This window comes from Calidris pugnax, unplaced genomic scaffold, assembly GCF_001431845.1.
Source record: "Calidris pugnax isolate Ruff unplaced genomic scaffold, ASM143184v1 scaffold58, whole genome shotgun sequence".
Taxonomy (NCBI): Eukaryota; Metazoa; Chordata; class Aves; order Charadriiformes; family Scolopacidae; genus Calidris; species Calidris pugnax.
Window position 1 is genome coordinate 100,849 of NW_015090868.1, and position 13,929 is coordinate 114,777.

At 40.2% G+C, this 13,929-nt stretch overlaps 1 protein-coding gene across 1 annotated transcript in view; it reads left to right on the forward strand.

Moving 5' to 3' along the window:
- The window catches only part of SLAIN2 (SLAIN motif family member 2), a 61,793-nt gene that overhangs the window by 25,433 nt on the left and 22,431 nt on the right, over positions 1-13,929 (forward strand). Inside the window, exons 3-4 of the mRNA XM_014945496.1 lie at positions 4-293; positions 10,328-10,476. Coding sequence (XP_014800982.1) covers positions 4-293; positions 10,328-10,476 — 439 coding nt within the window. The remainder of the gene's footprint in view (positions 1-3; positions 294-10,327; positions 10,477-13,929) is intronic.

The following is a 13,929-nucleotide window of genomic DNA, read 5'->3' on the forward strand; positions in this document are numbered from 1 at the left end:
GAGAACCAGACCGAGCAGCCCCGCAGCCGCCACGGCGCCCTGCCCGCCGCCGCCGCCCCCGCCAGCCCCAAGCGCCTGCTGGGCGGCGGGCCCTCCCCGTCCCCCCCCGCCGCCTCCTCGCCCGACGGCCGCTGCCTCAGCCCCAGGGCCGCCGCCCGGCGGCCGCCCCTCTCTGAGGAGCCCGGCGGCGGCGCGGACGGCGAGGAGGGCAACAGCCTCCTGGACGACGCGGAGCTGGTCAGGCCGGAGGAGCTGGAGCGGTTGGCCGGCTGCGAGGAGGACGAGTCCGGCTGGTGAGGAGGGGATGGGGGTTGAGGGGGGTCCCCCCCTTCCTCGGGGTCCCCCCTTCCTCTCCGCCCTTCCCCCGGGGAGGAAGGGGCCGTGCCCGGCCGTGTGGTCGGAGGTGGTCTGGGGGCTTTGTGTGGGGAGGTGGCCTCGCCCTTTGGGGCTGGGAGAAGGGATGAAGCTCTCCAAGGAGCCCCGGAGCCGGCAGGGGAAGGGTGTTGGGGTTTCTTCTGCACATCACATCGCACCTCCCTGGAGGCCTGCGGCGCTGTGCCGGGAGAGCTTTGCGTGGGGTCACTTGGAGACCGGAGCAGGCTCCGGTTCCGCCCCGGGATCCGTTGTCAGCGTTTTCACAAGTTCAGGAGGTGTTGGAGGCGTCGGGGAAACTTGTGGAAATTTTCTGGGGTAGCGCAGAATTCGCCCACAGGGTACTGTTGTGCTTCTTCAGACGTGCACCGAGCATGTTTTAAGCCTTGATTTCTTTCAGCTGTGACGGCAGAAAATGTAACATACTCCATCTCATAGCTGCGTTGTCCTCAGGTGTCTTCATTTATTGCTAACGATGTGGGACCACAGTTTACCTTAGGCAGTTCCTCTCTTTTTAAGTGGACTGCTTACCTTGCAGCTCCAGCAGAAACATCTGCAGGTGGCTGTTTACCTTGCCTTTATTACACTTGGATGAGCTTCTGCTGAGAATGAAGAGGGTTTGCTCTCTCTTAACATCATGCTGTTCTCCAGCTGTCTTTTTGAAGTTTCCTATGACACTAGTTGAGGAGAAGTATTAGAGCTGCAGGGGAAATATTGGAGAGGAACACAGTGTCAACAGAGAAATACAAGGGATAGAGGGTACAGGGAGTAGAAGTGTAACCAGCCTGACTCGAGCCAGAACTGGTTGCAGGTTCATCTACAAAGGTCTCTTTTGGGAGTAAAAACATAGACAAATTTAAAAAACAAACAAATAAAAATGTCTTTCAGCATTAGAAACACCTTTAAAAGCGCTGGAATGATTCCATGCATGAGCAATGTTTTGGTTGCTCAGGGAGGAGACGTGTGCACTTCCTCAGAGAAGTCACTTGCCTGACACCCAGCCTGATCCACTGGAGAAGTATGACAGCATAAGTTTATTCTCATCCAACATGTGCTTACTAAATTAACACAAGTCATCATCTTCAGTGGCATCATCATCTGATGAGTCTGTGCAAAGCAGCTACTCCTTGGCTTATGCCTTTTAATCCACTGGTTTATAGCACTTGAGGGAAGTGCAATATACTAGATTTGCACTGTAAGTTTGGAGAGGGGTGGCCAAGTTTGTGAATGTCATGAGTTCTAGTGACAATAGATGTTATCATTTTATGTATTAATCCTAAGTCATGGGCAACATAATGCATCTCTTTGGTGAAAGTTAATGTCACAGCAGAGCCTGTGGTGACAGTGATGGCATAAATGCTGTGTGTTTTTGTTTATGCGGTTCTGGACACTCATGGGCAGGTGGCACAGTTCACTGAGCACTGCTCGTGCTGGTGTCAGCTGTTTGGCACATTACTTAAGCTGCCTGTTATCGTGGCTTCAGTCATGTTCTCTGCAAGTTCTAGTCCTCAAAAGGCAACAAAACTCAAGTGTGGTCTGTTGTATGTCTTCATCCCTTTGCTAATATTTGAGCAACTGTAATACTCATTTTTGATATCAGACAATGACTGAGACACAGAAGTATACACCTAGAAATTATTGTCGTACATATTGAGAAATATGGCTGGGTAATTAAAAAAAAAACAACAAACTTTGTCTCTTCATGCTGTAGTTTAATATGGACTTAATGGTAGTTGTGGTTTGACTAGATTGACTGATGATGGTTTCTTTCCAAATTGTTCTATAAAAATGGAAATCAAACTCCTGTAATTTCTTAACATCATTTAATTCAAATGTTGAGGCACTAAATACTCCGGGTTTTTTTCTGGTGAAGGTAGGATGACTATATTTGTGTGTTTGATAAATGGAGGTTATTGCTCTAAATGAAGTTGGGAATTTTCAGAGGGCTAGTGGAGCAATCAAAGAGAAACAACCCTGTGAAAATAGGCAGGATGATGTGAGTAGGTTTCATAAAGGTCCTGCTCTTAAGGCCTCGGTCATGCGAGGTCACTCAAAAAGTAACTGAATCAACCGAAAGGGTGAATGCATTCGATGAAATTTAAACCTCATGTGAACTCTTCGAAGTTCAAATGGATTTGGATCACTACTGCTTAACCCAAAATCCCATTTAAACTGTGGGATTATACCACTGTAGAAATCAAAGACCACTTACCAGCTGAGGAAATCTCACCTGGAAGCAAAATAAATTTAAATCATAGTTTGTGCATAAAAAAATGATTCATCTGTGATTCAGCTTGCCTGTTTTGATTGTCTGCATAGAGAAGCCTAGGTTTGTCTTTACCTTTTAATTACTTTTTGAATTTTGAAGGACCTTGCTGTGGGAGATAAAAGATGAAGGGTGCCAGTTATCTCTGTTCTTATCTCTGCTTTGTGTAATATGGCCATTTTTTCAGTTTGTGTATTCATATACTCCATTATGAAATTGTCCACAGCCTTGTAATGGCAGAAGAAATAGTTATCTTCACTGCTAAAATTACGTTGGTTTACATTTAATGCTCACATTAAATTAGTGCCTGTGAAGTTTGTCTATGAATTTAAGATGGCACAGTTGATACTGTGACTGAAATTGATACTGGAATGTGTATGGTGGTTTTTTTTAAGTCTACGTTTTGGAGTTGATTGGCTCATTTGTAGGTTTTAATTCTTTAAATGCTTTTAGATAAGTCTGCACAGGACAGAAGTGTAAAGTGAAAAATAAAGGGAGAAGATAGAACTAGCCTAAATTAAAAGAGCTTTGATACTGCAGCTTTAGTAGCAGCATTAGCTATTAAAACAGCATTACAGTATAGTGAACTTTGGGACTGTTTATATGTTTACTTGTTTGTTTTTCTTTACTGTGGTTAATTAAATTCAGATATGTTTTGTTTAAAACAGTTTAGCACACCAGACAATCTTCAGATCATCTGGTAAATTACTAAGAGTATGTCAGTGAATGTAGACTGAGTTTCTTGGCCATATGCTTCTGAATCCTGGTTAAGGTGCTGAAACTTTCTTCCTAATTGGGTACTGAAGGTTACAAATAGGTGCATATGCACGTGCACCCAGTACCGAGCTGTACCTCGTCCCACGGGGACTTTGCTTTAGGCCTGCTAATTACTTCCTTAAGAAGTTACCAAGGACTTTGGTAATCTATTCTGTGAGTGTTCCAGTTCAGCTGTTCTTGAACCAGATTGGATCAAACCTGATTTTTTTTCAACTTTCAATCTGAGCAGGTCTTTTTTTTTTTTTAAAATGAAATTAAATAATTAAAAAGTCAAAAGGGCAGGAAGGGGGACCAGAGTGGAGAAATCTTCAGAGAGGCAGGACGAGGTGTGCAGCTCCTTGCCTGCTTTGCTGGGAAAAGTTGGGTGTGGATGTGAAGCACATTTGAGACAACCTGGTAACAGTACACTTGCTGTGCTTCTTTTAAAAATTGTCTCAAATTTATTGCAGGATAAGTGTGCACACGTGGGCAATTACTGTAATTAGTTCATGTGCTGTGAATCCTCTGTAACTTGCTTTGTAGTAACTTGTTACAAAGTCACTTACCTAAGCTTTCAGCAAAATATACAGTGCTTTTTTTCTTCAAAGCTTATATGCTGTGTGTGCATAAAAGAGTATAGAGCTTGCTGTCTGTCTATTTTGAATGTTTAATTGCTCAACAAACTTGAGAACAGTTGTGTCCTCTTTAAATGACAGTGGCCTAGCACTTACCAGGGTTTCTGTGTCACTGCAAACTAAAGTCTCCTTGGTAGGGCTGAAATAGCTAACAGCTGACTGACTTCAGTTACCAACAAAAGGCAGTTACTGTGTGCATAAAGTGAAATTATTGGTGGGTTGTTTATGTTAATCTTAATAGTTCAAAGTAATCAGTGTTTTGAAGACCTCAGATTGGTTGGGTATCCTGTTTAGTTAAAATTGAAGGCAAGTACTTTTACTGTTATACACTCTCTCATTAAGCAGCTATTTCTGTTAAATTGGCACCTGTTTTTAATAGTTTACATTTCCATTCTGGCCATCCATTGCAGTTTGTTGGTTAAGTGGCTGTGACCTGTAGTGATTGTCTTTCATCTCATATTGCTTAACGTCCCTTGAGCACTAACTTTGTTTTGGAACCCTAAAGTTTGCCATAGTGAGGTAGTAAAGTGTAGGATGAGTGTTTTAGGGGAGAGCTGCACCTGAATGAAATCCCATTGCTGAAATTACACTGCAGCATTTCCTCTTCAACTGCTAAAATGTCATTGTATTAATGTGGTTCAGGCCTCTTGGAAGCTGGACAGATTTTGATCAATTCTTACCTTGTGACCTAAGTAAAAAAGAAATAGATGCTTTTCATTTTGTGGCAGAATAAATGTCAATCTGATTAAATCAGTTATTGGTTTTTAACCAAATTCAGTTAACATCATCTTAAACTAGGAAGATAATGTGAAAAGAAGCATGTGGGAGAGCTAAGGATTAAAGAAGTTACTAGTTTATCAAGGGAAACAAGTGGTAAGATCAAATAATACTCAGTTTGACTAATATCTTTGAGATATCTGTATTTGTTGTGAAACAGATGTTTGAGGACAGGCGGAAGAACTTTTTTCCATTTCTTACTTCCTGTGCAATATTTATGACTTTTAAAAGTGCTTGATATTTTTATGTCATGAAAGTTTTGATACGAATTTCCTTTATTGTCTTAATAGTATTCCTGGAGTTCACTTCATAGTTGTGTCTTGTTTAGGCATGATTAGCATTTCACTTCTTGTAGGGGTTGGTAGAGCTTTCAAGCCTAGTCATTAAGCAGAATCACATTTAATAGGACACAGAGCTTCTCAAATTTTCTCTATCCAATGTAAGTATCAACAATACCACATTAGAGCAGATATGTTCAAACACATTTCTTCTGAAAAGCTTCTCAAACAGTGGACAGTTGTACAGAGTTTGTGTGACAGTTCTAGGGAAGGTACATGATGGTGTTAGAGGAATCTTCCAAGATTTTGAAGGCCCCGTTTCCCGTTCTACAACAACCCTTCAGACAGCAACAGGTTCTTTTGAGATGAGGAAATGAATAATGGCTGTAATTTCCAGTAACTAGCCAGGGCATAGCTAACTATCTTTAATTGTTGCTGACAGGAACATAGTTGTGTTCCCAATTGCACTTTGCAACCTCTCTGAATACTCTCAATTCTACTTGAAAATCACATCATGTAGTTGAGACATGCTGCTTTAATATGAGGGTTTAATGAGCTTGTCAAAGCCCTTTTGTACTATTGGTATCCATATTTTTGAGAGACCTGGAGTTTGCTGTAACTCATGCATCTCTTGGAACTAGAAGCGTTAGTTAAGTACACCAACCAATTAGTGATTACAGGCTAAGCAGTGTGTCTCAGTCAGTTACAACTGCAAGATAGGAACTTTGCAGGGGTGGGGAAGAGGAAAGAGGAAACCTGTGGGCCAGGTATGTGCAGGGATGTCACTTAGGTTTTGGATTTATTATTTTTTTTTCTTTACATCCAGAGATTCTCTTCAGATCTTTACCTGTAGCTGTTTATTCAAAATCCATCTTATTTTAACTTATATAAATTCCTCCAAATAGGATGTCCTGAAAGTTTGAGATTGACACTGCGTTCTAAATTGTGTATTTCCAAGACTGTCTAGTATTACTGTCTTCTGATGTATTTCTTTTTAGTAGCTTTTTCCTGTGGGATTCCCCTCCTGTATTTTAGGGGAATTTCTAAATGGTTTGGCCTCAGACTTCAGTTTTTCCTTCACATCTTCACTTCAGGTTGCTTTCACAATTCTGCTTTTGTCTACAATGTTTTGTCTGCTGTCTTGTTTCATTGTCTCTATTGTACCTGCCAGTTTTCCCTTAAAGCGAATGTGGCTAAAATAAATGAGCTTTAACTCAAGTTCCTTCCACTTGCCATCTTCTTTCTAATTCAGATCTGTGACTTCATGTTCATCTGCATGTTTTTCCTTCCACTTTGGCGCTGGAGCAGTAGAAGGATTTTGCTACAAAAAGCCTCCTCCTTTCTTCCTGATTAGAATCTTGGCTTCTGATTTCATGCCTGTGGCAACCAGCCTCTTGTATTTTAATGCAGTGGGAGGTGTTCCTCAGGTGAGGTAATCCTTATGCAGATATTCCATTCCTACCTCAGTGTTGTGTCCTCTTTTTTCAAAGCCTTTTCTGCCAGGGCTGTGTCCCAGCGTGACACACTACAGCTCGCCCCATGCATTTGACATTATCTGAAGAGCGTGCAGTGACAGCAGCCTTGCCACAAAAGCTCTGCCCTTTTTGTGCTGCGTCTTCCTGGAACTAACCACTAGAGCCCCTGGCTGCTTTGAACTTCACATTGGTGATACTGGGGCACAGCTGACTAGTGACAGGTGAAGGAAGGCAATATTACTGTGTGCAGCAGAATCATAATGTCTGTAATCTTAATGCTGTTTCAAAATAGATCGAAGCTTCTGGGCTCCTTTTTATATATTGTTTTTCTTTTACTTGACCTTGCGTCACTAAATTGTAGAGTCTTTCCTGGCTTGTGGAGAAGTTGGCGTGTAGGTTTCTGGTGTGTTAACGTTTGCGGTAGGGGTGGTAGCTGTAAGCTGTCAGCTTCCTCAATCGTTTTCAACTTCCTGCTTTGAGAAAGTGATTTAGTAGTGTTTGAAGTTGCATGAAGTCATACTGGTAATCTTCAGTCTTGAAGTTGCTGTGCTGCCAGGCAAGTGCTGTTGCATTGCTCTAGAATGCGTTAACATTAAATGGGAATGAGTCTCACCTGGAAAGCTCTTCAGCTGAGGACGATCTATATCATAGAAGGTTTGAGTTGGAAGGGACCTTAAAGATCATTGAGTTCCTGCCCCCCTGCCATGGGCAGGGACACCTCCCACTAGACCAGGTTGCTCAAAGCCCCATCCAGCCTGATCTTGAACACCTCCAGGGATGGGGCAGCCACAGCTTCTCTGGGCAACCTGTTTCACCACCCTCACTGTAAAGAATTTCTTCCTTATATCTATTATAAGTTTCCCCTCTTTCAGTTTAAAACTGTTACCCCTCGTCCTATCGCTGCAAGCCCTGATAAAGAGTCCCTCCCCATCTCTCCTGTAGCCCCCTTCAGGTACTGGAAGGGGCTATGAGGTCTCCCCAGAGCCTTCTCTTCTCCAGGTTGAATAACCCAAACTCTCTCAGCCTGTCTTTTGGGTCTATCAGTAGTTTGACAAAGATGAGCACTTAACCGTATGAAGTTATTTGTAGATGCTTCATAGTCTCCTTTCTGTTCTTTTTCCCTTCCTGCTGTTGGAAAGAAAGGAAGAAGTAGTAGAAACATCACTCTGATTCTTAGCCGTGCCCTTGGTCTTATATATTTTTTTTTAATCCAAAGTAGGCAAAGCAAATAGAATTAAGTCAGTTTCAAAACTTGAGATTGACTGTTCTTTGTCAGATGGGAAATTAAAATCATTGCTTTATAATAATGAGACTTTGTAATTGCATGATGTGCAAGAAACTGTCCTGAAAGAGCCATTGTGTTGCTGCAGTGATGGAAATGTGTGTGTCATGAGGAAGTGGAGTTGCATGAAATATGTGTATTATAAGGTTCTGTCTTTTCTTTAAATGTGAGATCTGAAACAAAGGAAAAACAGTTGACTGGGAAGAGGTGGGAGAATTTGCAATATATGTTTGATTAGAAAGGGAGGTGGAAAAGGGGGGACTGGATGAGCCTGGATTGATTCAGTAAATAAACTACTAGTGAAACAAATGCAGCAATTGGAAATTGCAGAAAAGAGTCTTTTGGAACCTGAAATAGCAGGTTGCTATTTTGATTACAGTAGTCTTGTAGGTTTGTTGAAGATATCCCTTTTGTCTTTCAAAGAGGACATGCACTTCAATTTCTTGCCTGTTACACTAAGTATTATTGTAAACACTTGAAATGTGCGTGGAAGTTCTCAAGCCCAGCAAGGCACGCCAGCTATCCAGAGAGCTAGGAGTGGGTCTAGCCTGCACAGCGTGGAAGCTGGCCTTGTTGCCTTTGGCACTCCTTTGTATTGTGTAAACATACCTTAGGACAGAAAAGAGCACGGGCAAGTAAATGCCAAAAAGACAGTAAATTCAAAGTGTTAGAGAGCTAGTAAGTGTTACACATTTTTTTCACTAGATGCAAATAATCTCAGAAAGTACAGTAATTTGTGTAATTGTTTCCATAGAACTGTAAAAATTGAGTGATTCTTGTGCTTTCCAAGTATTTTCAGCACTATAAATATGCGATGGGCTCTTAGCTTTTCTTGTGGGCAGAGTGCCTGTGAAGATTTTAAGGATTTCTACGAAATCAGTTTTAATGAGCAGCGTGATACTGGCCAGAGCCTAAGCCACGTGGACTATAGTATGTGGCAGTGGCTATTTGCATTGTTACAAACAGCTTCCGTTTTTGTTTGAAAACCTGGCAGCTAATAAAAATCTTCTCTTGCATTTGCAAGCATAGCTTTCTAATCTCAGTGTTTACGAGGGAAGAGTGTTTCAGAGCATGCTTTAAACAAAGTGATCGGTGGTTTGGGTGAGATATTCCTGGTCATTTTATAAGCATGCTTCTTGGGAAGCTTTTGTAAGAAGTGACCTTAAGGGTAGTAATTAAAAAAAAAAAAAAGAAAAAACAAGCCAAAAACCCCCCACATTCTAAAGCTGTTTATAAAACAAACTTAGTTCAAGTTCTAGAATTGCAGAGGAAGGATCAGCTAATAATCTGGTAACAGAGCTGTGAGAAATAACTTCTGTGTTGCTGATGTCGTTGACATAAATGAAACAAGAATTTTTTGCTGACTGTTTTGTATGGAAGCATAGCTGATTAGGCTGTCAAAGGTTCCTAAGTTACAGTGTGTGGCGTGCAAACATACTCACTTGGAGTATGAAGTCTGTCATTACTCCTAGAAGAAACACTCATTTAACCATTTCTGCATATGCGTAAGCTCTAGTTAGAGCTGTAGATCTTGCAGTCCATTGTTGTCTTTTGCTGAAGCACATTTCCAAGTTTGGTTCTAGTCCAAAGATAAAACTTAAACATGCCAATTTTGAGTATGTGAATGGTTGTGACTTTTCCTCTGATCTGTTTGCTGAGGGAGGAGGAATTTTCAGCTAAACTTCTAGAGCCTTTAAACTGGAATACTTCTTTCTTCAGTCATAGAATTCTGATGTTAAAATAAATGAATGGAGAATGACCAGCAGAGGCCTCAGCATGTCCTGTAGAACAATATGTTCTCATTGTTTCGCTCTATGCGCATTATCTCTTGTCCCTTGTTTTTGATGCTTGACTGTATACCCCTTAGGACAGAGACAGTCCCTTTGTTCAGTGTTCAAAGGAGAACTAAAGGATCAGGTGCTAGGATACAGATTATAAGTTAAACCAAAATGTTTCCTGTTCAAGGCTACAGAAATAGTGGATGTATTCTGTGCACTTCAGCACTGTTCCTTGGCTGTTAAGATACTTGATGCTTACTGCTTGCTACATCTTTGTGTTTGGGAAAACAGCAGTTGCAGATTGCATAGTGCTTGATTTCTTTATTTCAGGTGAAAGTTACTTAAATATGAAAAGATTAATCCTGAGTTGTACATTTGTGTGACAAAGTAAAATTTTCCATGTACCTAACATGTCTGAAAGTGAAGGTATTTTCTTTCCTGGCATATCAGCTGGTATATCCCCATGTAGCAGCATAGGCATCACTTTTTTCCAGAAGTCCATGGGTAACCATATGTTAGCAGTATTACACTGCATTCAAAATAGTTAATTCAAAGGTAAAACTTGTGCTTTCTTTGTATTTTTGGGATTGTGCTGTAGATACAGTAAAAAAATAGAAATAGCATAGTATGTGGTATTTTGTTACATGCTTCATCTTATGCTTGGTTTGTGTGTCTTCATCAACTTTTTTTTTCCCCTCTCCTTTTCAGGCTATATACATCCCCAAAGAAGAAACCAACTCCAGTGCAAAAATCTGTCAGTCCATTGATTTGGTGCAGGCAGGTAATGGATTACCCAAGTCCTGACATTGAATCTGCTAAAAAGTCACTGATCCACAGGCTGGAACAGACAATGTTGGGTGAGTTCCTGCATACTAACACCACTGGGTTGTATGTAGTTATTCTGAAACAGTGCCAGAATTAGCTGGTAGATAGCGTGAGAGAAGAGGGTGAGATCCAGCAATTACCTTCTACTACATTTGTCATTATGATATACAAATATTAATTCATTCTGCTCATTTTCTGGACTGTATGAATAAAATTAAAGGAAGCACTAAGCCATGAGACATGATTTCAGAGTTTTACACCACGTGCATAGTTACAATTTGGTCAGAAGTTTTCAGGAAGGAGCAATGTCCTTAACTTGAAGGTTTTCTTGTCTTTAAAATAGAAGCCTGTATTAAACTATCATCATTGTTAGGTGTTTGTTGGTATGTTAACACAGAACATAGTTTTCTGCTAGATGAACTATTTTATTTTGTCTAAGGAAATGGAGACTGAAGTGTTTGAATACTTTGGGAAGGTAGTATTGATTTCTTTTCTTCCCATCCCCAGTAACTTAAGATCTTGTCACAGTCAGATCAAAAAAATACAAAATTTGTGATTCTTCCTTGCTACAAGTTAGTTGGTTATATTCAAAACTGGAGGAGGACTGAGCATTTGGCCCTGTGAGGATGAAAGCCTACATTCTCCACCCTTTTATTCCCAGCCTTTTTGACGTCAAACCAGCAGCAAAACACTGAAGGTCTGAATAGAATTCTCTGTCCATCGGGTTTCTCACTTCATTCTAATTTCTTTGTTAGAGCCTATTTTTAATTTTTTTAAAAAAGAAGTTATGCTGAGACATAAATTTCTTTGTTTCTACTAATATTTATTCTCTCCCTGTATTTCCATCTTTTTGCAGTCTTGTGCTATGTGTATCTTTTTTTTTTTTGTTAAACTGTTATCTTCAGGAATTAGCAGAATGGCTGGACTTGAATTAAGAATATGTGAACACACAGTTCCAGGAGTGTTCCCAACTACCAGCTCCATTTACATGGTGATGCATAAACTTTGTGCTGAGTTTATTTGACTGTAACTTTTTTTTTTTCCCCCTCCATGGATTCTTTTCTGGAGCTGTTCAGTCTATATTCTTGTACTAAAATGGTTCTTAATAAAACTTGAAAACATTGCTAGTAGATTACATGAAAAGTTCATTGCTTATTCTTGTAAAAATCGTGTGCATAATGGTGAAAGTGCCTTTGGTACGAGTCACCTTCAGTCATCTCCTATTTCTTGTGCTTTGTGTATGCTGCCTTAAAGAGCATCTATTAAATTTTTTCCTGAACAGTTAACATGATAAATGGCTTGCTGCAGGCCAAAACTGAAATTCTAAACAATGGAAGTACCCAGATCACAGGGATTTATGAACAATGATACAAGTTTGGGAATTTGAATATTACTGAGTATTTAGGACTGGATAGCAGTAAAGATAAACCATGAACGGAATTGTTCATGCTTAACCTTTCTTTTCAGAACTGAGTAATAATCTTCCAGAAGTACCCACAGATTGTTACCCTTCAGGTATTTTTAAAAATTCAGTCATAGCTGAAGTAAAGTGACAGGAAGCTTCCCTATGAAATGGACAAACTTGAAAGCTTGATCATTCAAATGATGTGTCTTGGCAACTTCACCTCTTTTTTCCATAGATCTGAGAATCTGCCTCTGGCAGTGATACTTGCAAGAAAACCACAATTCATCTATAGTACTAATGGGGGAAAATATTAGTGGTAGAAGAGATGGGCACTAATATTGCTGGTTGGAGCATGGTGCATGGAAAAATGATTTGTAGCAAAAAAAAAAAATAGTCCTCAGAGCAACCAGCCAGATACAAGGTAACAGGAAGCTCCACTGGAGAAGGCACTTGGTGCTGTCTTGTTTCCTACCCCACACCTTCTGGAATATTTTGTGACTTGTATTTTACATAATACTTGTACTTCATGGGCACATCACTTTACCTATTATGAGTTACTGGTTCAGTTTATCAATTTTCCTTCCAACCCTCTGTGGATAAGGGTTTTCATGCATCAAGAAGGATTCAGGAGAGAGTTTCTTTTGCCTTGACTATTTTATCTTGTCAGTTACTGTTATGTCTTTCTAATCTAATATCTTTCTGCTGTTTCTCAGTCTCAAATAGACTCTCATATTCCTCCACATTTTCCTTTTCCTTCTTAAAAAGTAATCTTTTCCATTGTGTGATAATAAAGGAGGGAAGAGCAGCTCTCAGTTACTGAGAATACAGGATGCACTAGTGCCTTGTTGCTACAAGGTTCAGGTTTAGAATTGCAGAGCGAGTCCTGCTTGGTGTTGGAAGCATGTTAGAAGACTAGAGGGAACCTTAGGTATATTCTGGTGCAAAGACCTCTCATAGCCATGCCTTGAGTCTCTTGTGAAAAAGTGCAAGAGTGCATTTTGTGTTGGCTGGAAACCATGGCTTCCATGACCCATGGTGGTCTAAAATCATAGAGGGGTAGAGCACATCAAGAAAGCCACGTCAAGGAGCAGAGAAACACTTATGTGGAACAGTTTCTGGAAGAGGCGCCTTCTTAAGACACGGCTGCACAGAATTAGAAAAGAGTAACTTTGGTCATATTGCAGTTTTTACTGAGGCAGCATTTTTATTTAAATATTTGAAATCAGATGCATGGTCATTATAGCTGGTAGGAGAACTGTGTAGATACGTGTTAAAAAAAAACAAACAACAACAAAGCAACCAAAACTGTCATGTTTTCCATGCTGAGTGAGTTTGACTTTTCAGTTAAGCATTGAGCTTGTTCAAAACCAAATGTTACTTAGCTAAATCAGGTCTCAGTGCTAGACTCCACTAATGATTGTTTTGAATTGCTACAGGGACTGCTAGAATTAATTTGTCACGTAATCCTAACAAAAATAAATATCAAGTCTCTCAAAAATAAATATCAGGTCTCTAGCATTTGGAAAAATGATGTGATTCATGCAGTAGAACTTCTGAACCACCTAAGCATGAGTTTTCTGCACTCAAATTTTTCTATTCCTATTTTCTAGAGCAAAAGGGAGATTCAAGACCAATTTAACTAAATGTTGACTAAAATTGGATGCTGCGTACTATTTCTGAATGTTACAAAAGAAAATTTAAAATAAAAATGTTGATCATTAACCCTCGCCTCTGGTGTTTCACATAATATAGCATCATTTCCATGTTAAAATGAGTTATCTGTCTTACTAATGTTGTCTGACATTCCTAATAAAGGCCGTATCTTGTAGTTGTAAAAATAGTAATGTCTTCCTAACTTACAGAAATTCCTGTTGGAAAAACTTTAGGAATTCTAGGCCAGAAAAAATGGTTTGAATGACACTTTTTTTCTGGGGGAAAAATACAGTCTGAGTTTTTTAGTAAAATGGGGGTTTCCCTTCTAACGCTCTCACAGAATCACAGAATCTTCATGGTTGGAAGGGACCTTTGAGATTGAGTCCAACAATACACAAAAAAATCCCCCAAAACCCCAAACCATCCC